Consider the following 26,722-nt stretch of genomic DNA (forward strand, 5'->3'; position numbering starts at 1 on the left):
GAAATAGAAAACTACAGCAAGGATGTTTTCGAAAAATTAAATAAAAGACTAATTGACAATCATATGGGGGTCAAATACACGAACACAAAATTACAATATGTTAATTAATTAATTTAATATATGTATCAACTCAAAATAACATATGTATAGCGCGAGACACGTGTCGACTTCATTTAGTATTCCTCATTCGCAATTGTATAAATATTTAATATTAAAACATAAACAAATATAATAAAGTAAGAACGAAATCAATTAAAACGGACTAACAAACTATAACGTACTAATTAATGGAATCTCGCCTAAATCGTGGAAGTGAATCATCTACTAAATTGAAGCAAAAAGGTTTAAATATATTGTATGTAACTATTCAAATATCAGCTTATGGCATGAAATGCTGCAGTACAATAAAGGAACTTCTGTTGAGTGAAAAACATGTGAAAAAATGACTCGCTTGGACGCACAAGAATATTGATCGAGATTTTAGTAACGTAATTTTTACTGACGAATGTTCGATATGGGCACGTAGTAGTCTCAAACAAACTTGGTCAACCTCCTTCAACAGGAATGTCGAGCGAACCGTTAAACACAGAATAAAAGTGCATCTTTGAAGCTGCTTTTCAAAGCGAGGATTCAGCAATTTGCATCTGTTTATAGACAATCTGAATTCCAAGAAAATGTTGGGAATCTACGGAAAGGCTTTGTTACCGTCTGCCGAACGTTGATTTATCAATAAAAATGAAGATTGAATTCTGCAGGAGGACAACAATCCTAAGCATCCAAGCAAACTCTGTACCGAGTGGAAGGAGCAATCTGGCATCGTTATATTGAATTGGCCGTCGTAGTCGTCCGATGCCAATTCGATCGAAAATGTGTGGGCATATATCAAGCACAAACTTCAAGGAAAACGTACATATACACTAAAACAGTTATCTCGCGAGATTCGTCAAATTTGGAGGATCTTGCCGCTAGAATACGCCGTCAATTTGCCGAAAGTATGCCAGGCGATTATTATCGACGCCAATGAACACTGGACCTATTATTGAGATAATTGCATCGGAGTCCTTATCAAGTAGAATGTATATATATATATATATATATATATGTTTGAAAATTTTTTAAATAAACTTTTTTATAAATTAACCCGACCACGCTCTTACTTAACAGACTGTATATATGTATGTATGTATGTGTGTGTGTGTGTGTGTGTGTGTGTGTGTGTGTGTGTGTGTGTGTGTGTGTGTGTGTGTGTGTGTGTGTGTACACATATATATACACACACACATATAATATATATATATATATATATATATATATATATATATATATATCTATATATACATATATACTTGTAATATAAAAAAAGTTTCCCATACTCGGTTTTATTAATTTTCTTGTCGTCAATATACAGTTTTTTATATTCAATCATTTTTACTTTTCCTGATAAAATTGTGATGTAATCGTTATGACATCAAAAGGAATGACGTCAAAATATCATTTTTTTGACTGTAATATATTCCTTAGGTTATTTTGAAAAATTACTACTCCCTAATTTCACCATTTTCGCAAAAAATAAAAATTTGATAAAAGTAACGTTTTTACTCTACTTGAGTCAGTTTATGCACGCATATGTGAGATCACGAAACGACATTTCTAGCATATATGTGCTTTACGGAACGTAGTATTGCAGAGCCTAAACGACAGTTCAACGTATGTATTTGACAATAACACACAACGTATTGTAGAACAGACCTAAAGTAATTTGAACATTTGCGCTTTGATTTGAAATAAAATATGGCACACAATTCTTGTTTCGACTCAATAAAATTACAAAGTGGACAGACCCGTATCTTCCTTTTACTTCATCACGGTAGAAGAGAAAGATAACATTTTAAACATGAACATGACAGGGCATGACAGAGTGCAAAATAGTGCTGAAAAAGTGCGTTTGCGTGCGTGCGTGCGTGCTAACATTTTTAGGAAGAAATGGAAAGAGGATGGTCCGTTATTGGAGATACAACTGTGTAATATACATTACATAGTATTTTTGATTAAAAGGATAACAAAAATAATTAAATTGTAAAATATAATAGTTTCTTAAAATAAATAGTTAAAAAAGTTGATACTGTGAGAATTCAAACCTATAATAAATTCATTCCAGATGAGAAAATATAATACGCTCATCTCAGCTACGATACTTTCTTGCTTATCGATTTAAGACGTGCAACTGTCCCGATGCCAAACTTTAATTGCAATTTTTTTAAAAGTAAGTCCTATTACCGCTAACATTTTTATATTTTTAGTATATTTAATTCCCCTTTCAAACAACTTATACAGGGTTTTCGGTACTGGCGCGGTACTAGCAAACCGGCTCAGTACTGTGCCAGCGTCGGATTATAACATTGGGCCAGCAATTGGCTTACGACTGGCCCAGTGCTGGGCCAGTACTGGTTACTATACAGGGTGATTCAGAACGACCCATGTGTCCCTGTAAAGACGTGTTCTTGGATAAATTCTGAGACGATTTTTCCTGTACGAAAATTTTGTCCGACGCTTACTTTTTGAATAATAGGAAGATAAAGTTAGCAAATCACGGGCCGTGTACACATGGTAGACAAAGGCGGCGCAACTCACCGTCCGACGCGGGCGCTTACCCGTATCGGACGGTGAGTTGCGCCGCCTTTGTCTACCATGTGTACACGGCCCGTGATTTGCTAACTTTATCCTCTTATTATTCAAAAAGTAAGCGTCGGACAAAATTTTCGTACAGGAAAAATCGTCTCAGAATTTATCCAAGAACACGTCTTTACAGGGACACATGGGTCATTCTGAATCACCCTGTATTTGCGGTATTGGTACTATCGGTCCAATAGTTCAACATCGGCTAATAACATAGATTCAATGGCGCAGAATAGAATTATAGTGAGATAATCACAGTTTAAAAATAACAAATAATAATAATCCAGTAAACGTACTCGTATATAATATCCATGTCAATAGTAATCAAATTCAAATAACACTTTTTATATTGTAACATTAATTTTAAATGTTTGTAAATCATTATTCGACAAATAATTAAATAAGTACATATGTATTTATATGTGTATGTGTCAATTTATCATACATCAAATAATACATCATATATGCATAAACATGTATGGATTCAATTATTTAAATAATAACGATTTACAATAAAAGTTACAACACTGCCTGTTAATTTAAAAAATATGTTAGAAATAACATTATTTTACTTTCATTGTTACTATTAACTTTAATGTTATTTATTCTTATTAGATCTTAATTATTTGTTATTTTTAAAAGAGAGCTGTAATTATTTAATAAATACATTAACCCATTAAAGCCTATAGCCGGACCAGAAAAAATAGCCAAAAAATAACAATTGGAAATAGGGCCAAAGCATAAAAAAAAAAACAATTACATAAAAAACACTTTTCAAAAATCAATCTTGCAATTAATTGTTATAAACAAATTATTAAAAAGTAAACTGTATTTTTTGTGCATAAAATATAAATGATTTAAGGAAAAGATATATATGTTTCTTAAGTAATTTTTCCCTTAGAATGCACTAAGCCCAATCAATTTTTCTCTACAATCAATTTGAAATAATTTGTTTGCAAAAAATGATTTCTGCGACATATTTTTTATGTCATTAATGTTTTTTTTTTACGTTCGGGTTCTATTTCCAATAGTTATTTTTTTAACTATCTTTGCTGATCTAATTATGGGTAGGAATGCGTTTTAATTATTTATATAGTTTATTATTTTTTTGCATACATAAAAATATGAATTATTAAAAAAAAGAATTAAATAGGTATGTTTTTTTAATAATTTTTTTCTTATAATCAATTGGCACAATCAATTTTTTTTTATAGTTAATTTTTAATAATTTGTTATATCAGTTGCAAAATTGATTTTTGAAAAGTGCTTTTTATGTCAGTAATGATTTTTCATGCTTTGGTTCTATTTCCAATTATTATCTTTGGCTATCTTTGCTGGTTTGGCCATGATCTTTAATAGGTTAACGCAATCCAGCCAGAAATAATAATGAAATCGACGTTGAGTCAACGTCGAAATCATCACATCGACATTGAATCGACGTCGATTCTATTATCATTTTTGGCTGGGAAGTTAATTATATTATTGATATGACTATTGATATATAACTAATTAGTATATTACTAGGTTATATTATTTGTCATCTTTTAACTTTATTCCATTACAATAATCCTTTGTTAGAATTGTTAGGCAATATTAGTCTGCGTTGTTAGTCGAAACCAATGTACGATTGGTAGTGGTATCCAATCTCTTACGGAAAATGAATATGAAAATGAGTATACTCTCAATACTGAGTATTGAGATTTCAGTATGTAGTATTCAAGTTGTACTAAGTATTGCAAGTCAGTATTGGTGAATACTTAAGTATTGATGAATACTGAGTATTGATAGTTACTATTGGTGAATATTGAATATTGGAAACTGATATTGGTTAATATTCAAATATTAGAAATAATTAAATATTGATGAATACTGAGCATTGACACTTAGTATTAGTATAGGATTTGACCAACTTGATATTCATATGAATTCTACGTGCACCTGGACACTTTCATGTAAATTTTAATACATTTCATCCACATAGTATTACTGATGAAAAAGTAACACCAAAAAGACCAGTTTTTTTGGCCCATTTCTTGGACCTCGAATTTCAAACTTTTTTTGTGCCAAATAGTACTATATAATGGAACGTTAATCCCAGAAAAATTTCAAAATGAGCATAAGCGCGGTTCCGGAGATATAAAGGATTGATGGTTTCTCATAACACAGGGCTCTTAGTAGAAAAGCATCTCGATCCGTGAAAGGCGGTGTCATCGTGTAACTTTAATTCCATCTATCTCGGTGAGTTTTCATACAAGACGAAAACTAAGATCATATTTTAATCCGGGATAAAAATCCATAGAAGACAATGTTCCACTTCGTTATATATATATATATATATATATATATTTCTTTAAATATATTTTTAAATAGATACAAAATAGATTTTTTTAACGCCATGGTGAAGTAAAAGTGATTATTTTTTACACTTTTCTAAGAAATCTGATAGAGCAATTTGTGATAGAGCAATTTGCTTACCAGATTTGTGTTCAGCGCGCAAAAATACATAAAAAAACTTTTATTTAAACAATAGAAAAGAAGTCTAAAAACGTCGCCCTGTGATATGAGAAACCATCACTTTCAACCGTTTATATCTCCAGAACCGCGCTTATGTTCATCTTAAAATTTCTTTGAGATTAATGTTCTATTATATAATACTATTTGGCATAAAAGAAAGTTTGAAATTCGAGGTCTACGAAATGGGCCAAATTTGGTGTTACTCTTTAACGGAGATTAAGATAGAAGACAGCAATGTGGATTTCATGGGAATAAATTCATATCGACTTATCCTGTACAATCCACGTAGAATTATTGATTGAATTTGAAGGAGATAAAGATAGAAGATAGCAACATAGAATTTACGTAAGAAATTTTTTTATCTGCGGGATTATTCCGTTTAACTATGAATGCGTACGTTTTTAAACAGCATATATTAATTATTGTAAACTTATAGTTGTGATCTTTTGATTTTGAAGTCCAAGATTTATTTCTTGAACATAGTACTGTTGAGAAACATAAACATTATCGATAGATCTATGAAAAAACCTCGATCTACATCTCAATGAGCAGACAATATTTTTTAACTGTTTTCTCAATAAAAATTTGTTCATATTTAATTTAATTATTGTATTATATTGAGATATATTTCCTAGTTGCATTCCTATTTAAACAAATAGCAGAAAAGTTATTTCAGATGCTATTCCGTATTTCTAAAAATAGTAAAAACTATAACTTTATATATATTTATATAAATAATGTTTTAATTATACATGTTTCATCTTTTCGATAACACATATTGACCTGATCTATCAGTTATATACGCGTATCAATACAAAACGTTCACAGGTCATCCCGAGGGATCAGTTTGCAGCATTCGCAGACGTTAAGCATCATTTAGCAGGGTCGTAACTTGGATGGGTAGCCGTTTGAGAATTTCAGAAAAAAAATCTTAGAATTTTTTTCATTGCGAAAAATGTTTTTAAAAATATTACAAAAATATTTTCTTTACAGTTTTTTCATGGGGGGGGGGAGTTAATATTTAATAATACGTGATATTACTTAATCTTGTTAAATTTAGAATTGTGTTATAATTGAAAATTAATTTGGCGCGCAATTCATTAAATTTGAGGAAAGTATATAAAATCACACAGACAATACAAGCACGAAGACCTAGCTGCGACCGTAGAAGACATTCTTGTTCAATTTGTATTGATACAGCAACGGTCAAAATATCTCTCTCTATTACAAAAATATTGTTTTGCTCATTGGGATTATGTGATGTAATAATATAATATTTATGTGGATATTTCAAAGAAATTCATAGAAGAGCATTCGCCAATACTAATACTGAATATTCACCAATGTTAAGTATTGACCAATTTAGTATTACCAATACTGAGTATTAAGATTTCAATAATCATTTTCTATAAGGGATGCTGCGCCAGTAAAATTTACTAGTACTGACTGGGCTGATCATAAAACCTGTTGGGTCAGTATCGGTTGCCGAGAGTTGGCCCAATGTTATCATTCAACACTGGCGCAGTACTGGGTCGGTTGTTTGCCAGTACCGCGCCAGTACTGGTTCGATTGTAAAACATTGCTAGAGAAATTACGTCTCATTTTATTTGGCATTTTGCAATTTTTGCCATCTCCTTGGTAAGAAAACAATCTCCAAGGAAAAAAAAGTCAAAATGCGTTAATTTGACGTTATATTGATCAAATTATGATAAAAAGTAACATAAATTTGACCAATATAACGTTATTGTAGCTTTTCTGTTTTCCTTGGAATGTTACATGAAAGAATATATGAGATATGTTAAACTGATTAAAACATTAAATAATTTCTTTACGTAAAATTTCGTTTTTCATAAAACTCAAAGGTAAAAATAAAAAAATCAATGTTTTATTATGCAGAATTTTTGTCATCTATTCAACGATAGTACCATCTATAACGGATCATTGTACATTATTGACACTCAGTGGAAAGATGAAAGATTTCAAAAAGTTTGGCTTCTGCAGATATACAGTTGCGCAAGAATATGCGACGAATCGCGAACCTTAATCCGGCGCTGCTGCCTGCGTTCTCGAACCATGGTAAACTGGAATCAGGTTGTGATCCGGGTTGAACCGCGTGACTTTCGACCTTGGAGGGCTCACCGACACTGCCGGGACTGCGTTTAAGCCACACTGCAGTGATGACCGTGCCGGTGGACGCGTTCAGCGCTATCACCCTTGCCTCCACAGCGTCGTCCACTGACACGAGCAGGGACTTGGTCAAGGCGTCTAAAAGAACTGCACCATTCCATTAATGACACGTCCGTACTTTGGCCGCCGTGTTCAACTGATTACTTTCGGCGCGCGCGTTGCTAACGCGCGTCACGTGCAACAGGTGCTACCAATTAAACGGCAGGTAGAGTAAGGGAATTAGATTGGGAGTACGAATTCTGAATCATTTATCAAGCTTCAATTTCCTTCATTTTTTCTGTTAAATAGCGCGCGTTAAATATTTCATTGTCGCATGTTTCAAGGAAAGAACGTTCTCCTTTACTATGATTCGAAAATAATATTCCCTACATTACTTGACTCACCGTTACGTCGCATCGCCTCGGTAGCCCCGAGATTTCGAAGCACCATAGCAGTCATGTCGGCCTTCTGACGTGCCGCGTCGTAACGCCTTGGGTCCAGGATGACATCAGCCGGAAGGGATTTAAATCCCGTCATACTAACGCAAACCTCGCCCAGGGAACCCGTCGATGCCGCCTCTATCACGTCCAAAGCTTCCTCAATGGCCGCCTTTGTAAAAATCGGGAAAACGCGTTATTGAAAAAAATTATCTCAAACAAAAAGAGAAAGAATTTACTTAATATAAAAAAAATGGTTTACCCTTAATAGCTTAATAGCTTTACTTGCAGTCAAGTTAAAAAATTTCTCAATTGAAATATTTGTATAAATAAAAAAATAATTTTTAATTAAGCATTTTTTTTTTATTTTTAGAAAGGATATTTAGTGTTAGATTATTTTTATATTCAAGATAATCAGTTTTATCAATCTAAGAAAACAATTTAATATTAAGTTTTATAATATTATTAGTTTATTTGTAAAATCACACGTTATTTAAATGTAAAAATACAAACTTATATACGTGAGATAATATGTATATGTACTTAAAAGTAAATATGTATTTTTACTGAAAAAGAATAAACAAATGTTTTCATCAAAGTACATGGTTTGAGGAAAATGTATTTATTATAAAAAGAAAATGTTTCAGTATATCAAAAAAGAATTGCATAAGCTTCATAGTTGGATGAAATAAGCGTCGATTAATACAAACCCGTTTGGAGTTAACGATGTCGTCACGAGCGGTCGTCGACAGAGACGGCGTCGAAGATGAATCGGCCTTCGTCACCGCCATCATCGTGATAGTTGTCAGCGTGGCAGCGAATAGGACCGAGAGCCAGGATTCGCCCATCCCGCGCCCTGATCATTTGTTCTTGTAAAGAAACGAAAGCTCCGAGATGTTGATTTATTCAAAAATAATATTCATTGTGGGTAAGATAAGGTAAATTGGTAATATCTTAGATAATTAACACCTCCTCTTTTCGATATAAATTAATTCCATATAATATAGAATATAACATTTTAATGATATTTCAGCAGCATTGCCAGTAATATTGAAGAAAATTTACAAAGTTACTGCAACATTGTTGGAATGATCTGTGTGCTGTGTACGAGTACCATGAGTAAGAAATATCGCGGAAAGCAATAACTTATTTAGCAACAACTTTAAAATTCGAGTTGGAGGAACATTGCGTTAAACTCTCGCTATCGCATCAAAATATATCACCAAAATATCTTATTTCACCGCAACTATTTTACCTCCGGCGGTGACATTCAAGTGGCGGCAAGCCCGCGACCCTCGCTCGTAATGAGCCGCTCGTACGTTCTTGCCGACGATCGTTCGGGCATGTTTCCGCCTGTAATCCTTCAGTCCTCTCGATTTTCCATCGAGGAAACGCCGTGGGGAAATACCGTCGCGCCTACGTCGAGAAACAGATAACGCAAAACAGTAGATGGTACGCTTCGTCTCACAGTTATACGCCGCCATCGAACGCGATCGCGAGTGATCTCCGAATCAATTAGCCGAACTAATTAATCGTACGATAGACCGAAGGCACCGTTCTCCTCCTCCTCCTCCTCCTCCCCCTCCTCCTTCTCTCCGCACTGAAGTATTTTGCTATTTTAAACTGAGTAGAACGCACAGCTCGGACAACGTTGGGAATATTACTGACACGGCTATTGGCGGTCCAGTCGTTCGATTTTGTCTCGTTTCCTTGGCGTATCGTAAAATAGAATAATCGATGATATATAGAAGAGTCCATTTTCCAGCGATTTACCTGGCCTTTGATAAGCGACACGTGAAGTTCGCTCAACCTTGAATAAACTTCAACAACCCTTCGACCCTCGGCTTCACTCGCGCCCGCACGACCATCTCGGTTGCGTTGCGCGATCATATACTTCAGACGAGAAGGAAACGTATCATTTTCCCTTGGGAAACATTTGAGATCGGTTGCGAGAGAGAAAAAGAAAGACAGAGAGAAAGTTCGTTAGCGCGTGCTTGATTAAAAAGTACATACTACAGTACGTAGAAAACAAAACGTCATCGATTAAAAGGGAGGCGAGAGGACGCGAAAGTTTCGCTCGTGTAAGTCGCGTTTCTGATCGGTTCGAGATCGATACGCACGACGTATCATTTCGGCCAGCAGTTGGGTGGCGACAGACGCGACGTCTCGTCCAGTCCAACAGTCAATTCTCTCTAACGCCGTTCGTTATCGCGATTTACAGTATTTTTCTGGCGCGACGAGGTCGCATTGTCCATCCGTTGGAGACGGGCGCTGTAGCTCAGTAGAAAACGATCGATGCAGCCACTGGCATGGCACAGCTACCCCCAGAACTCGCGTCCTCACCCCTCTCTTCGAACCTCACTCCTTTCACATCCTATTTCTCTCGAGCTATCTCTCTCTCCTCCTAACTTTATTTTACGCTATACGCCAAACTAAACCACGTATCGAGAAACGGGAGTTTAATCTGCAATCTAGCGTTCGTAATTTACGCTTATTCACATGGCTCCTCTTCGTAGTATTATTCTGTTATCGTTATTCTGACAATTCTACGTAAATAAAGTTTTAAATTCACTTTAAATGATTTGTAATTCTATTCAATTTCTGGAGAAAATTTTATTTATAACTATATATATATATATGTGTGTAAGTATGTATGTAATAACCAATCTCAAAAATATTAAATATGTATACAAAATTTTAATACAAATTTTACATATGTATTATAGTACGATGTTATGCGACATAATAAAATCGAATAATATCCTAAGCATTCTAAAATTTGTTACGAATCACACAGATTGTCCGAAAGGCGGGTTTTTTTTACTTTATATTATTACACGTAAAGTAAATAAAACTTACGCATAAAGATTGTACGGAAGCGTATCCGAATATAATGAGTCGAAGCTACTCGTGAGCAGAGAATATCTTCATTCACAGGAACCATGACACTTCACCGATCACTGAAATATTAATAATATAATTTACACGCATACACATATGCATACATACATGGACCTGTGTAATTCATCGTAGCCGGCTATTATGACGACTACGAGTGATCACTTTTTTCTTTTAAATCGATAAATCGAATATCGACGTTTGTTGCTATATATGAATGTGTGTATGTGTGTGTAAGACACAATAAAATCAGTAAAAATAACAAATCGGCGAAAAAAATGTTTGAAGTTGAAATATTTTGAATTGAAATTATATACATACATACATACATACATACATACATACATACATACATACATACATACATACACACACACACACACACATATATATATATATATATATATATATACACATACATACATACATACACCGAAATAAAAAAGTTGTCAAATTGATTAAATTTTTCAATTTGATAAAGTTTCTTCACCTTAAGTATTTATGTATTTAAATATTTATATATTTAAGTTAAATATATAAATTTTTAAATTAAAAGTTTAAATATTTTATATATTGCATTTAAGAAGTACATACCCCGTTAGGCATATTGTGCAAATATTGTACAATAATAGCATCAAGAATTGATAAAAATTTTGAATAATTTTGCTAAGATAATATGTTAGAACAAAGTAATTTTTTCGAAATAAAATCTATAAATATTTGTCAAAAATTAGATAAATCTAAATTTGAGATATAAATATTTTAAAATTATTTTAAAAACCGTTTGATTCTTTATTTAAAATGTTACCATGCTGACTAATGTGTAATATTTCATACAATAATATTTCTACATTATAATAGGAATAATTGTGCATTTTTTTAGACATTTATTTGGATTAATTATATTTCTAAATGTTTTATACATAAAGAAACTAAAAATATTTTTCTTAATTATTAAATAATTTCTTTCCAAATTCAATTTTGGATCACTAAGATGAATCGCTATATTGTTATACCAAAATACTATTTCCAAATTAATTGAACAATTATCAATATTTTACAAAGGTCAATGCTTCTACATCTATTTTTGTAAATGTATCTATATAATTGCTGTTTGTCATTTTTATGCAAGATTTTCTCATATAATTTAATAAATGTCCTATCGGGGTAAATACTGGAATTAAAAAAATTTAATCAAATTGAAAAGTTTAGTCAATTTCACAAATTATTTTCTTTCTCTTTCTGTGTGTATATAATATATACATATACATACAATTTTAAAGTTTAAAATATGCCAATTTGTTTTTATTTTTACTTACTGACTGATTCTATCATATCTCAGGCAAAATCCATAATCGGATCATAAAATATTTTTAAGACGTCTATCAGTGCTTTCCAGCTACGACACAAATCGACACTGTGTAACACAGTGTCCATTAGTGTAAGAGAGAAAATTTTAGTTGTTTCACTCGCACTAATGGACACTGTGTTACACAGTGTTGACTTGTGTCGTAGCTGGAAAGCACCCTATAATGTCTTAAAGATATCTTTGTAAAAACCGTTTTTTTTTTAAACGTTTTTTAAACGTCTTTAAAACATTTTATGGTCCGATTTTGGACTTCACATGTCTGATATTATATTCTACAAAAGATAGTTTAAATAATAAACGTTAAAAACCGAGAAATTGAAGTGTCACTAGTTTTATCGTTTTATCCGATTTTTCTGCGAAATATCGAGAGATCAAATGCATCAATGTAGAAAAGAAAATAAGCAAATTAAAGTGTACGAAGCATCTTGCGTTCACGCGAAAAATTTCTAAACACTGCTTCAAAAGAGACAATCCACGTTTAATCTATAAGTGTAATATTTTTAAAAACGCACCCTCCTGCCTTCTACGAAAATAATCTATTATGTAACGCGGATATCGTAAAACACGTTAAAAAAAATTAAAATGTCGAATGTCTGCGAAAATAAGAAAAGTTGCGGATATGCTGGAACGCGAATCGTCCCCAGCGGATAGCGAATAATCACCCCACTTACCCTCGGCATTTAACGCGTTCCTTGCTTCCCGCGCGAAGCGGGAGATCGGAGGGATGATTACCAATAAATTGATGAAAACAAACGCAATTTATCAACGCGGTTTGTACGACGTGGTACACGGCATAGGGCCACGGCACAGAGTACAACTGTACGAGGATCCACGAAGAGATCCTTTCCGAAGGCGAGTGAAGTGATTGGACTCGCTCGTGGCACGACAAGGACTCAGCTGTATCGCCGGGACCGGAGCCGGAGCCGGGGTCGGGGGTCACCCCGTCATCGGAGTATGCGCCTTTCGCACAAAATCAAACGTCGCTCTCGTCCTGATACGTCCACGGCACGGCGCGGGAGAGAACAGTTGAGTTTGCGAAGAGGCGACACTAATTCGAGATGAATTGGATTTAAGATAATGGGGAAGGGAGCGAACACAAAAGAAAATCAAAAGATCTTTTAGCACATTAATCGGCACGTTTATCACGGGCGAAAACCAATTTAATCTCGCAACTTTTTCCGTTCGTCTGGCATGTATCCGTCGTGCGAAACGTCGTGTTATGGACACGCCTCTCGCGCATGTCATCTTCTTGATGAAAATAGCATGTAAGTTCAGCGCGGGCGCAGCTCTCTCCCTCTCTTTCTCTCTGTTTCTCTCTCTCTCTCTCTCTCTCTTTCTCTCTCTGAGCCTAAAGAACGAAATTTGAATCACGCCGCGTTGCAGACATCGAAAGACGATAAACGATTCTGGATCGTCGCTCACACTCGATCTTAAGCGTGCTTGACCGGGTCGATCTCGCTGATTCGAATGACAGTCGAATAGTTGTGGTGAGCATAAAAAGGAAGAAAAATTTGATCTTTGTAGGATTAAAAAAAAAACGATTGTAATTTAATCAGAATTAATGAATAATCAGAAAATACGTACACCAAATCTACATGGCGACCGTCGTCGCCACTGACGTTAAATTGTCGCGATGTAACGATCAACCATGGGGCTTTCGACTTTCCGGAGGTGTGGACTTTGCTTTTCCTTTAACCGTCGTTAGGGTAAGATGTAGCTCGTATGAATTTTGTGATCTAAACAGTGTCATATCCAAAATCGAAATATTAAACATTTTAAAAATGACATCTTAAACGTGTTTTTAAACCCTATCATACTAAAAGATATCTTTAACCGTTTTACATCTCGATTTTGGACATACATGCTATTTGGGAACAAACAACAATACAAATTACTTATCTATACAGTACCGATTGCTACAAATAATTTTATAAACAGTTCAAAATCATTTCAGCGGTTTAAAATCTTTTAGATTCCACGTGCATAAATTCTGAATATATTCTATAATACGTAATATGAGAAATGTTACAATAGAAATATTTATAAAATCTATCGCATTCAATAAATTTGAAATTAGATTTTGCATAAAACTTTTCCAAGAAATGATTTTGGAAACCTGCAAACAGTATTGCTATCAGATGGATGCAGCGGACTTTTATTTCTCGTAAATAACTATACAGGATAGAATACAAGGCACAACATTACGAAATCTTTGGCACATGTTCTAATGAAAGAACTCGTTGAAGGTAAGCTTCCACAGTATTAGTCTCTAAGATAAAAATAAATAAAATATATTTTTAATACAATTTAATTTAGTTCTGTTTAAAAATTAAAACAGAAAGATAGTTTTAAAAGAATTATAATTTTTCGAAATAGTTCTATTATTCCAGTAATCTTTCGACAATGTTTCAGTAAGACTGAACATTTTTTTAGTAATTCCATACAGTTAAATTCATACAGCATAAAGCATGCAGCAATGTAGCAACTTAGCAGCAATATTGCAACAATATTTTTATAAGTTTCTATGTTGTATGGAAGCTTTTCAGTAACCTTTCTATGAGATTTACAAATGCAAGAGTCACAAACATTTTGCTACTCTAGTTGTTTGAAAACTGTTAAAAAGTATTTTGCAATTTTGATGAAATGTTTTACTTATCAAGTGAAATATTTTTGAGATGTTGAAAAAGTTTTGGTGCTATATGAGATACAAATTACAATTTTCTTCAATATGCTCCTATTAAAGGAGCAGCATATCGAAAAAAATTGTAAGCATTGGTATAATTTGATTGATATTTCAATGATTAATCACGTTGCCAAAAAAAAAAGAAATATACTTCTTTTTTCCACATTATTAGCCCATATAATACAGAAAAATTGCAGTAACATTGAGGAAATATTTTATCGCAAGATTACAATATTACAAAATGCTGCTTCAATATTGTTGCAACATTGTAGCAATGATAAATGTCCGCCTTTAGAAATATTGCAATATATAAAGGATTGTAAAAACATTACAATATAATAGCCCATATCCAGCACTTATAAAGATGTTAACGCGCTGTTTCGCATTCTATTCTTATTTTAACTGTAATAAACGATAAAGATAAAATAATGAAGAAGCACACTTTAATGTTTTTATAAGCGTGTTCTGAGTATGAATTAATACATGTACTTTAATGTTTCTGATAATATTTAAGATGCCGATTATATTAACACATTGTAGCACATATAACGTAGTTGAGCCGAATAAAGCCCAGTACTAAATAAGGTTTAAATTTACCATTTAAACCACTTTTAAATTTACCATTTAAAAACGCACTTTATGTTTGAAATATACGCTTAAAAGATATGTCATAGAAAGTAGATAAATAGAGACTGAGGAATTAATACCGACAGCAACATGTTTATTCAGTGCAACAAAAACTTGTAACAAAGTGGATAAATCAGCCGTTCTTATACAAATTTGTTATAAATTTAATAAGTATACATTATTTTATGATTTATTACAACATAATGTAATATTATTCAACTTTCTTACTATAAAAAAGAAACAAATACATGTACTTTGTATAAATAATGTATTATTAAATAAAGCCCACTCATACATTTATTATTATAGCCATTGTCATTTGTTTATTATGTATGCGACTTGCAACAGATAATAACGATTTTCAATGACGCCAACTTTCAATAAGCTAAAATTGCACTTAAATAACCAGAATTTCTTAAAGTTAAAATATTAATTATAGACAAAATTAAAAATAATTGTGATGTTTTACAGTAAAATAGATTCTAATGAATTTCGTGTTTGTGATTAATAATCATTTTAAAAGTGAGTTGGAAAATAATGTTTAATTTCTTTGTTATTTTCAATTTATTTTTAATTCAGGCTTTATTAAAAGCACAAGAATTTAATAAGGTCCAATGTCAGAGTTTAAAAAAAATTTTTTTTTTGTTTATTTACAAATATTTTATGTAGAAAATAATTTTATTTTGGTGAGTGATTAAAATATAAACATTTTATTCTCATTTAATTTATTTCAATATCTTTATCAATAAAATTTATGAAAAATAAAATAAGTTAGGTAGGCCTTATTCGACTCAGGTACCTTAACTACTAACATCATCATATTTCATTGAAGTTTTACACAAACATGTCATACATGTTATTCACTTTCATTTTCGAACTCAATTTTGGAGACTCGTCCTTTCAAGAATTTTATATCATTAAAACGGAAGCTAAAAATTTTATAGTGCTATGCCTTTTATTTTAAGTTGTGTATTTCTTAATCACGAGAAAAACTCTATCCATCTGGCAACAGTGACTCGTATTACTCGTAGATAAAACACAAAACAAATTATTTTTTTACAATACTTTTTAAATGTTGTTATAACATTGCTGAAGTAATATTGCAAAAAAGTTTTCGCAATATCTCTGCAACGTTACATTGCAATATGCATTGTTGCAACGTTACACCAATGTTATTACAAGCTTCTACGCTGTATCATTAAATTCGCTTGTCTACGACAAGGTGACGATCGAAGGTGTGGCCCACACAGCTGGTCTGCAAGCAGGTGACGTGGTCGTCCGCCTGAACGGAGAGCCAATAAGTCATCTCACACACGCCCAAGTCTACGATAAGCTCATCAACATCAACGACGATGACATCGTTCTATCTGTTGTACGAAGTTACGAGATCGCGCAACGATAACAGAGGCAATAACAATATTCCTTTACCAATGGTTCATTTTTCGATGTCACGTGATAAATGCGCGCTAACAAAAGTGAAAGTTTGACGTCGTACGTAGTATTGCAATATGAAGACACGACACGATGTAAATGCGACAGACGAGTGGAATAAAATTATTGGAAAATATCGACGAGATTTTTAAGCTGCACGTGAGCTTATAGCACGCCTTGGCCTGACCTCTCTGGCCGCGCATCTGGCACACATCATGTCGCGACGATCAAGGACTCGGTGATACAATGTTGCGAAATTATGTTGGCAATCGGTTCGCACGTGATTGAGCGCAATTAGTCAACTGTCGATCAGACACGGCGGGATGCCGCATCCATAGCGGGTCATCAATTTTATTCGTAATTAAATGATCTACAAACTCTGTCCCCTTTCAATAATATAATTAGATAATATGCTCGCGCACGCTCGAATGGAAACGAGAACAAATTCAAGGACACGATAGAACACATTATGTATATTTACATAATTTATTTTCGTTTTAATATATTAGATATTGTTTATAAAATATGTGTGTACGCGCGCGCGCGCATGCGCGCGTGTGTATGTGTGTTATGTATACGACTCATGTTATAATCGTCATCGTAACAATTTGACGTACACGTCACTTCGAAATATAATTTACACAAAAATTACTGTACAATATATTTTAACCGTTCTCTCGCGCTTCCGCCTTTTTCGACATACATCCGCGCTGTATCTCACGCACACAAAAAAAAACCTTATCACACTCATTTTAGTTACATTTTTCATCACTTTACCCCGTGTTTTATTATATATCATCGTCATCGTTGTCACAGAAGGCGATGCAGGATGAAGTATTAACTTATATTTAACGATATACGAATCCAAGCTCAAACTTGGATTCGTATATTATTAAAGTAAAAGAAAAAAGAAAAAAAATCACTTTGAAGATTGTAGGGTTGAAGGAACATAGAAAGTCACGCGCTACGATAAGTAACGATCACATGTTGCGATCACTAAATGCCTAAACTGTCTTCGTCTTCTCAGAGCCGTAGTATACGCGTCAGGCGAATGTAACGAATGAGGAATTGGATCCTTCTTATACTATCTATCCATTTATGCCAATTCTACTTTCCACGTATGATATGATGAGATAGAACTATTCCGTTTCGCAGCGATTAATGATATGCATATCTCTCGTTATCGTAGACGTCGTGTCTGAGAGAGTAGATTTAATGCACTCTAAAATAATAATGCATTCTAAAACATTAAGTATTATTATAGCAAGAATTCGTAAAAGGTTTACGAAAAGAATTTTAAATCTTCTTATTATCTGTCTGTACATGTATAATATACAGTTCGCTTTATCGTGAACTTTAGAACACAACAAAGATGATACTACACAAATGTTCATTGTACTGAACGCTTATAACTTCCGTATTACCTATTTCTCTAGCAATACAACAGCTTCACGCGAAGACGAAAACGGCTGTGGGGCGGAGAGCTCGAGATCGATTCGAGGAATCTAAAATTATTTTTGTAACAGAAAACAAATCAACTGAGAAGCTTGGCAGGTACCATGTCTATTAAAGTTAATTGCTAATTAACACGCGTCACAGACCGCTTGCAATGTTATATTTTGCCGACTGATAGTAGTCGCAACCGATCTCGATACATAAATTTACACTTTGGTATACAAATACATAATCTAATCACGTGCTTATAGGCGCCATTTCGGTTGTCCTTTAACGAGTTTACTCGCATCGAAAACTATTGTATCATTTTAGAGAATTATGTTTCCGTCTTTATTCTCTTTCTCTCTCTTTTTCTCTGTATCGAAGATCTATGTCACAGTAAATATATGTACAATGTAATCAGGTACAGTAGTAGCATATGGAGAGTAATCAGTTTAGTCTCTAGATAGACACAAATATACGAGGAACGGGAGCATTGAGAATCAAATTATAAGAGACAGATATACAGAGATGAAGGATAAAGAGGAGAGGAAGGAGGAGAGAAAGAAATAGTGAGGAAAGGGGAGAGTGAGAGAGAAAGAGAGAGAGAGAGAGAGAGAGAGAGAGAGAGCGAAAGAGAGAGAGAGAGAACAAAAATCTTTTTCATCACATTTTATAAAATAATCCTTTCGTCATATTTGGTTTCTTTAATTTAATAAACTAGGTGTCCATGATAAACTCTGGAATTTTAAAGTTATTTTAAAAATCAGATAACGTCTTTTGTTTGATATCAAACTCTTATGTTTGTGTTTTTTTTGTGTTTTTGGCGTTATTGTCGCTTTTGTAAAATTCGTCATTTTTCTTAAAAATATATGACGCATATATAATACCAAAATAAAAAAGACTAGATTGTTCAGTATCTACATTGCCTGATTTTTAAGACGATATTAAGAGGATTCTGAAGTTAGTCCTGTTTTACCGATAAAATGCAATAATTTTGTAACAACTTTTCGTATGTAATATTTTTACAGATTTGAAAATCCTATTCCAGAATTAAAGTATATGTATTAATACATGTTTGCAATATAGACTTTATATAGAGAACAAAAAAAATTTTTTTAATTCAGATTTTTTATCGTCTATTAGACTTGTCCGGAGCTGTTAAATCGTGTGATAATATATATTTGCTTGATATAAAAACTTGATACACAATCTATTTACAAAGTTAGAATCTCCAGACATGTAGATTACACGAAGAAACAACATCGAGCTTTTAGAATTACACTCAGATATTTAATTCAATATAAAAAGTTTATACGAAAATTTATCCGTATGTATGCATACGATATTGTTATAATAATACGTATAGATATTTCGTCGTACGTATTGTAAATCGTATATGTATAAGTCGTTATTCAATCGACAAAACTGACAACTTCAGTATCTCTTTAAAATCTTAAGTTTGTTGAGAACACCTTGTTATATAAAATTTTCAGAATAACTTTAATTAAGATACATATTTTAACAAAAAAATTATATATTCAGTCTATTTGATCAGTAAATTTGTAGAAATTGATGGAAAGGAATAAACACAGAATCCGATAAATGGACAGATCACCTGTTGATGTTCACGTAGAGCACAGGCCATAATAATTGAAAATGAACGTTACGGGAAATAGCTCGCAAGAACAATAAACTATATTCCGTATTTCTCTTTCTGACGACTGGCAAATTGCCACTGCATTTAGTACATTCAATTTTAATAGCCAGTGACACCATCATAACAGCTATTGGTCCGCTTGTTCGCTGGTCTCCTCGTTATCGGATATCGATGGCGTCCTGTCATGGTTCGTACAGGTTTCTGCCTGGCGCTTGCTTTCGGCAATCTCTAACCAATGTTGCTTATTCTTACAGACTCCATCGACGAGTGGTACAAGTTTATCGGACAGATGAGCAAACGCCTATTAAGGGAAGCACAGATAAATTAAAATTTTGATTAAAAGCTAATTGTGCAATTTTAAATTTTGCACTTTAATTATTATTTTTGACTAATGGTTCAAATTGAAACATACAATATTTTATAACGTATAATTATTTATTATTTTATTAAGTTTAACTGCGTACTGTCGTTCGCGTTAGACTCTTGTTTGTTCCTTTTTCATGTTGTATTTATTTCAATTTTAAAAATTCTTACTTTTTTATTTTTGAGTTTCTTAATTATTTTTTCACATCACGTTACATTCACATCACAATACATACCTCATAGATAGGTAAACAGATCGAGTCGATGAAGCCAACTTGCATCATCGGTAGTTGGTCCTCTTTTTCTCGATTCATAATGTCCTACAATACCAAAAATGAGTACATTTATGCGAGAATATTTATATATACACATACACACACGTGCGCGCGCGCACGTGCACACGCACACATACACGCACACAACACAAGTTATGTGTTTACGCTACTCACAATAGGCGTAATATTCAGCGTTCGCCTTTCTATGTCGCCTTGTTCAAAAAATTCGCTACTAACTAGTTCGGCTACTCTCTTTTCAATCTCCCATGGTTTTGTGATAGCAGCCAAATCACAAACTGTCATCAACATCCCGCGGAGAAGTTCTCGATGTTCACCGAACGCCCAGTTGTAACTACCACTGCGTGCCAAACTAAGAAAAGAGGTACGGTTTTTGAAGTAAATGGCCAGATCGGTAGAGAGTATCGCTTCTTCGAGAACCTTTACTACGCGCGAATATTCTTCCGGTGAAAGATTGGACAGAATTTGATTGCCCTGGCTGCTTAAAATCATCAGACACTGATCGAAGTGGTGATGCTCCATCGTCGAGGTTGAGTACAATTGTGCCAGCGGTGATGATGCTCTGAAAATGAAGAAATAATATCTCGCATAAACATAGAACTCGTTGTAATAAGATAAGGGACGTAAATTAATTTGAAAGTAAAAACACTCACTTAATTTGAAAAGAATTGTTTGTTCCACGATGATCGAGATCATGACACAAACAGGCGATGATGAGCGCGAGACATTCAATTTCGCCAAAGATCTTCCACCACTGAGTAGCCTAGAAATGATGTAGAAGCGATTATAATTTCCGTTTTACATTTGAAACGTGAATTATAAACGACTGATATAAAAAAAAGCTCACCGTCAAAATAGCAAACATCATTTGAGCAACATTAAAGGCGTGTCGCCAATTGTGATACGTAACATTCCGATAGTTTTTTTTTACGCTCAACAACCAACGACAAAGTACGTCGTAATCGATGTGAAATCGCTCAACAAAATCCAAATCGAGAAACATTCTGAGACATGCAGTAAGAGTTTCGACGTCTTCCATGTGTATATCATCAAACTTAAAATCGTGTAATTCAAAATGCGCCGATGATGGGATTCTTAAACTCTGTCGAGATAGAGAATATACGATAAATGTTTAATGGTTAGAGATGAGATATTATGAAGCTGTAAGTATACCAACCCTTAATCTCTGCGCGTCCTCCAACGACGCCGACGCATGATAACTTAATACTTCTAAAGTGACGCTTTGTTTTGCCATCGCTATCACAGCCTTTTCATACCTGAAGACCCGATAAATCAAGTCGAATGTTCGAGATAAACCCCAAGATACACAAGTACACTCACATGTGCGTGTTATGAATTCCCATTCCGCAGAAAATCGCGAAAGCCTCGACAAAATTTTCATCGTTCTTCGTAAAAGGCAAATCGTCAAATTTATTGATCAGCTGAATGACGCCGATTATCTGACCGGATGAATTCTTGATGGCCATACAGAGGATTGTACGATGTCTAAAACCGGTACCGTCATCCACCAATGGATCGAATCTCGGATCTTCGTAAGCATTCGGTATATTGACAGTCTGAAAAATTTTTTATATTGTCGCGGGCTAGTGTTTTTTTAAAACATTAATATATTTTAAAAGAACTTATCAATCGAGCGATACTTACCTCACCGGTTGTTGCTACGTAACCTGTGATGCCAACATTAATAGGAAACCTGCTCTCGAAAGGACTGCAAAAAAAGGATTTATTAGATCTCCAGGATGAACTTAACGGAAAAAAACTAGGTGTAATTACAAACTTAATTCACCTAGTGCGAGAATCAGAATCCTCGCCAGCGAGATCGTTCGCTTCGAAATCGAAAACGCGCGAGAAACTTCCTTTTGAAGCTTTGTGCACGAGCAACACCTGAAAGTAATTATGACATTACAACGCTCTCCTTTGTTCGCATAATTGCGTTCTCCGCATGATCGTTCACGTCCTTTACCTGAACACGTTGGCATTGTATCAACGATTGCATGTGCGTAAGAATTCTAAAAACCATGTGTTCTATCGTACTTTGTTCCTCAAAAATCATTCTGGCCAGATCCAATAGAACCTACGTATCAAGACGAATTAGATTTTCTTCTTTTTATTGTTTCGATCAGTTGGACGAAATTCAACGCTCACCTGATTTCTCTTCACCTCTAATTGACTCTTTTCGTAAAGTTGAGCGTTTCTTAAGCCGATACCGCAGAACTGTAAGTAACCAGCGAAAATCTTCTCATCCTGAGCGGTAAATTGTCCCTCGCCACCGAGTTTGTTGATCACCTGTGCCACCCCAATTACATCACCGTTGCAATCTTTAATAGGCATACACAGTAAGGCACGTGTACGATATCCAGTTAAGGCGTCAATTTCTCGATTAAACCTCGAATCCTAAAATGTTTAAAAAATGTTTAACTCAGATATTGAATACATATGTTATCGATCCAAATAATCTACCCGAATGAATAACGCATCGAACTATTGTCAAAAACAATTAGTCAAAGATTAAGGCTCGCTTAAATAAATTAATGATGAGGAAAATTGAGCTTGAGAGCCACGCAAGATGTCAGGTGCGAATAAATAAATAACAGCATAAATCCAATGATAAACGTTTCGACCTTTAATGTCGGTCATCCTCAGTATAAAAGTCAAAAATTAGAAATTGTGATGAGCCGCGATGTACATCCTCTATCCTCGTAACATAATAAACAACCTCAAGGAGCATGTGCCGAGACAAGAGCTTCGAAAAATCAACATGACTTGATTTGCTCTAGGCACCAAAACTCGTGTCACAGTAATATGAGGAAAGATGTTACATCTTGGAAGGAATAGATACAAATAATGCTATAATAGGAATAGATACTAATAATGATACTAATAATGATCAATAACAAATAAATATTTTTTGAAAATCTCCGGAATTTAAACTGGGCGATTCTTATATCTTTTTGATAAAAAATTTAGCAGTAAAAAGTTTCTTTCACGTCTAGATTTTTTGTAATGTAAATGTAAAATTGTGGAAAACGTGTTTTGATTGTATCTCCTAGACGGGACATGCAAGAGAATTCTACAACGGTGCTCAAAATATACTATGCAACATGTTCTTCAAAACAGATACTATAAATTTTTTGGACAAATTAAATTTTCAATTGGCATTTACTATATTGGACCATCGATTTCAAAAGAGGATGTTAAAAATAGGCCATTTTTTTGCCCTGAACCGACACTTCAGTTATTTATTGAAAACTCTATGAGAACCTCTAAAAGGAGCAAATCATAAGTATTTATTCACCAGTAAAAGTTATAAAAAGATCAAGATCTATTATTGATTATTGAAATAGTTATATGAGTGTTTTTTTTAAGTTTTACACTACTAAAATAAAATTAATTGCGTACCTAAGTGTTAAAGACGCGAATAGTAAATGTAAAAAATATAAGTATTTTGGTTCGCATAATATACAGGATGTCCGAAAATTTCCCAGATTCTTTAAATATTTGAAGTGTTTCTTTAATAGTTTCCAATTTATGAGGTTTTGAAATGTACAACCGGCTTTAGCATTACCCAAGGTGACCACGTGAAGATTGTACGGTTGGTTTTATGTGTGTGTTGTGTGTATATGTATGTGTGTATGTCATAAATTCTCATAAACTGAAAAATTTGTTTATTCCATAAATTGAAAAATACTTAATGGAAAAACACTTTAAATATTTAAGAGATACGGGAATTTTTGAATACATTCTGTATATTATGCGAACAAACCCTTGAAAAAAAAGTTGATAAACTTGTTTCAATAAACTGATCAGTAACTGATTATATTTTGTCAGTTAACTGATAAAATATCATTACTTACTGATCAATAATCAGTCTATTAAAACAAGTTTATTAACTTTTTTTTCAAGGGAAAATCTCATACTCTTTACATTTACTAATCACTTTTTTAGCATATAAATATGCAATTAATTTTATTTTAATAGCATAAATCTTAAAAAAACCTTTATATAACTACTTTAGTAATCAATAATAAATCCAAATTTTTCATAACTTTCTTTGGACTTGGTAAACAAATAATTATTACTTTCTGCTTTAAAGGGCCCCACAAACAGTTTCCAATGAATAATATAGGTGTCGGGTTAGATCAAAAAATGGCCTATTTTTAATATTCTCCTTTTTAATTATTCATAATCAATGATCTCAAAAACCTAAATATAACATGTTTAACCCTTAAACACACCAATCCTGTAGAATACGGAAACACATTTTTGGGTCTGGGAGACTTTTTCAACTTTGAGAAGCTATAACTTTGATTACAATCAATATTTTTCTACAATTTTTTTTTTTAACAAAAGTTCAAAATCTCAGGAGTGTGACTGCACAATCGACATTGCCGAAAAATAATTTATTGTGAAGTTATAAAAGAAAAACCATTAAGTAAAAATGAGAAATTGGTCAAAAATCCACTTTTCCTTCAAAAAATCATATCTTTTCAACAAAAAACGTTTAAGGACTTTCAAATACGGCGTTTTAAAGCTAAAGAGTCACACTTTCAAAATAAAATTTGGCAAAGTCATTTCTTTTAAAAAGTATAATTATGTAACATGGAGAATATGAGGTATTTTTCGGCATCTAAAAATCCACTTAAAAAAAAAAATCATATCTTTGCAACAAAAAACTTTGAAGAACTTTACAATACGGCGTTTTAAAGCTAAAGATTCATACTTTCAAAAAAAATTATTATTGTCATTTCTATTAAAAAATGTACTTATGTAACAAGGCGAGTATGAGGTATTTTTGATTAAATCGTGTCTAAAATTGAAAATCGATGTGTCTCATGATATATTTCGGGAAAACTCCCTTTTCTACAGCATTTTATAGTATTCCAACTTTAGACAGAGTATATGCGAATAACATCCGCAAACTGACCTGTTTGAACGTATTTTGTCTAGCTTTTTTACGTAAAATACTCACAAAAAAAGTTTCACTTGTACACTATATGAATAGCATTGACCCTAACAAAACTTTGCTGCCGTGCCGTTCGAATTCTAGTTGACCAAAAAAGATCAACCATATCAATCGAAAGAGGAGGTTTCAAACTTTTTTTACGTCTTGGTCCGAACCTCCTATCTCATTCCGTCTTCACATAGCAAACGTTCAAAACTTCATATGGGGCTCTCAGACCCACTTGCGTGTTTAAGGGTTAACAAAAAATGGAATTCTCGATATTGACATTGGCTATATTAGATCCAACATTAATTTTTTAATTCAAACACCATATTCAAAATCAACGACCTTAAAATGCTAAATATATATAATCTTTTACAAAAATCGAATAAATTCGCCATTTCCAATTTTTCATTTTGAACATTATATTCGCAATTAACGACTTCAAAAACTTGTATATGTATGTACATACAGACAATACATGTTTAAGTGGTGGATAAAATAATTGCAATACTTTTTTTCGATGGGTTTTATTGTAGAACGTAACCTTACTTGTCGAGCGGTAAATATGTAATTACTTTAATTTACAGGTAAGACCCAATTATGTTCAATCGCTCGGTGAGTAGGCTACATTTCGAAACTTCTGAAAAAATGTGTTGCAACTATTTTATTTACTACTGTAACGTGTTTGTGCTATTTAAAAAATACGTCAATTTTTTTTTAATTTTGATGAAAATATTGTTTTTTCTTCTTCTTCGCTTGCCATACGTTTGTCAGCGTGTAGACGATCTCTTTTACATATATCCGTAGATATTTGAGATATACAGTTTTAACGCCGGTTAAGGTTCCAAACAACCTATTAGAAGAGATTTTCCTGGGTAGAGTTACTCTCAGTAGGTTGCCTTTTTGCCTTTTGAGAGATGGTAATCGCTTCTTAAAATTGATTAAAAACCGATTTAGAATTATACTATTCTCGGTAGATTTGAATCCGGATCTTTGGCACGGAGAACAAACTCGTAACTCCTTCTGCCATATCGCTACTGTTTTTTATTAAAGCAAATTCAATTTCTTGAGAAAGTGTATGTGGTGTGGCAATAAAGTTCGGTGAATATTATGAGAAAATAAGCACCATTTAATTAATATACAAATTACCTTTGTCCATCAAAGTAATTCCCCCTAGAGATAATACTCTTCTAACAACGTACAGC

The 26,722-nt window shown here is 33.3% G+C and overlaps 3 protein-coding genes across 13 annotated transcripts in view; 1 reads left to right on the forward strand and 2 right to left on the reverse strand.

Annotated features, from left to right (window-relative positions):
• LOC105195815 (probable G-protein coupled receptor CG31760) overlaps positions 1 to 12,991 on the reverse strand; it is a 53,542-nt gene extending 40,551 nt beyond the window's left edge. For 2 of the 7 annotated variants that reach the window (XM_039455995.1, XM_039455994.1), the window contains exons 1-4: positions 9,049 to 9,556; positions 8,504 to 8,649; positions 7,761 to 7,965; positions 7,230 to 7,464 (exon numbers count right to left, since the gene is read on the reverse strand). In XM_039455995.1, the coding sequence (XP_039311929.1) occupies positions 7,230 to 7,464; positions 7,761 to 7,965; positions 8,504 to 8,649; positions 9,049 to 9,277 (815 nt within the window). In that variant the 5' untranslated portion in view covers positions 9,278 to 9,556. The other 5 variants (XM_039455997.1, XM_039455996.1, XM_039455998.1 and 2 more) reach the window with 5 other exon arrangements.
• A 393-nt stretch (positions 12,992 to 13,384) lies between these two features.
• On the forward strand, positions 13,385 to 17,639 carry LOC105196441 (PDZ and LIM domain protein 2). Its single transcript, XM_011162380.3, has 3 exons — positions 13,385 to 13,547; positions 13,634 to 13,766; positions 16,593 to 17,639. Exons 2-3 carry the CDS (start codon positions 13,656 to 13,658, stop codon positions 16,770 to 16,772), a joined length of 291 nt encoding a protein of 96 aa, XP_011160682.1. The 5' UTR covers positions 13,385 to 13,547; positions 13,634 to 13,655; the 3' UTR covers positions 16,773 to 17,639.
• LOC105196442 (dual 3',5'-cyclic-AMP and -GMP phosphodiesterase 11) overlaps positions 17,274 to 26,722 on the reverse strand; it is a 103,545-nt gene continuing 94,096 nt past the window's right edge. For all 5 annotated transcript variants that reach the window (XM_026140098.2, XM_026140097.2, XM_011162381.3 and 2 more), the window contains 11 exons: positions 22,718 to 22,966; positions 22,536 to 22,646; positions 22,359 to 22,456; positions 22,217 to 22,280; positions 21,893 to 22,128; positions 21,729 to 21,828; positions 21,399 to 21,653; positions 21,205 to 21,314; positions 20,708 to 21,113; positions 20,495 to 20,578; positions 17,274 to 20,196 (listed from right to left, as the gene is read on the reverse strand). In XM_026140098.2, coding sequence (XP_025995883.1) covers positions 20,023 to 20,196; positions 20,495 to 20,578; positions 20,708 to 21,113; positions 21,205 to 21,314; positions 21,399 to 21,653; positions 21,729 to 21,828; positions 21,893 to 22,128; positions 22,217 to 22,280; positions 22,359 to 22,456; positions 22,536 to 22,646; positions 22,718 to 22,966 — 1,887 coding nt within the window. In that variant the 3' untranslated portion in view covers positions 17,274 to 20,022. The remainder of the gene's footprint in view (positions 20,197 to 20,494; positions 20,579 to 20,707; positions 21,114 to 21,204; positions 21,315 to 21,398; positions 21,654 to 21,728; positions 21,829 to 21,892; positions 22,129 to 22,216; positions 22,281 to 22,358; positions 22,457 to 22,535; positions 22,647 to 22,717; positions 22,967 to 26,722) is intronic.

This window comes from Solenopsis invicta, chromosome 12, assembly GCF_016802725.1.
Source record: "Solenopsis invicta isolate M01_SB chromosome 12, UNIL_Sinv_3.0, whole genome shotgun sequence".
NCBI lineage: Eukaryota > Metazoa > Arthropoda > Insecta > Hymenoptera > Formicidae > Solenopsis > Solenopsis invicta.

Bases quoted from the DNA above. Each gene is read 5' to 3' on its own strand.
- LOC105196441 (XM_011162380.3), top strand. From the start codon at position 13,656: ATGGCGACCGTCGTCGCCACTGACGTTAAATTGTCGCGATGTAACGAT. The intron at 13,767-16,592 runs GTAAGATGTAGC...GTCTACGACAAG, and splicing joins TTCCTTTAACCGTCGTTAGG to GTGACGATCGAAGGTGTGGC.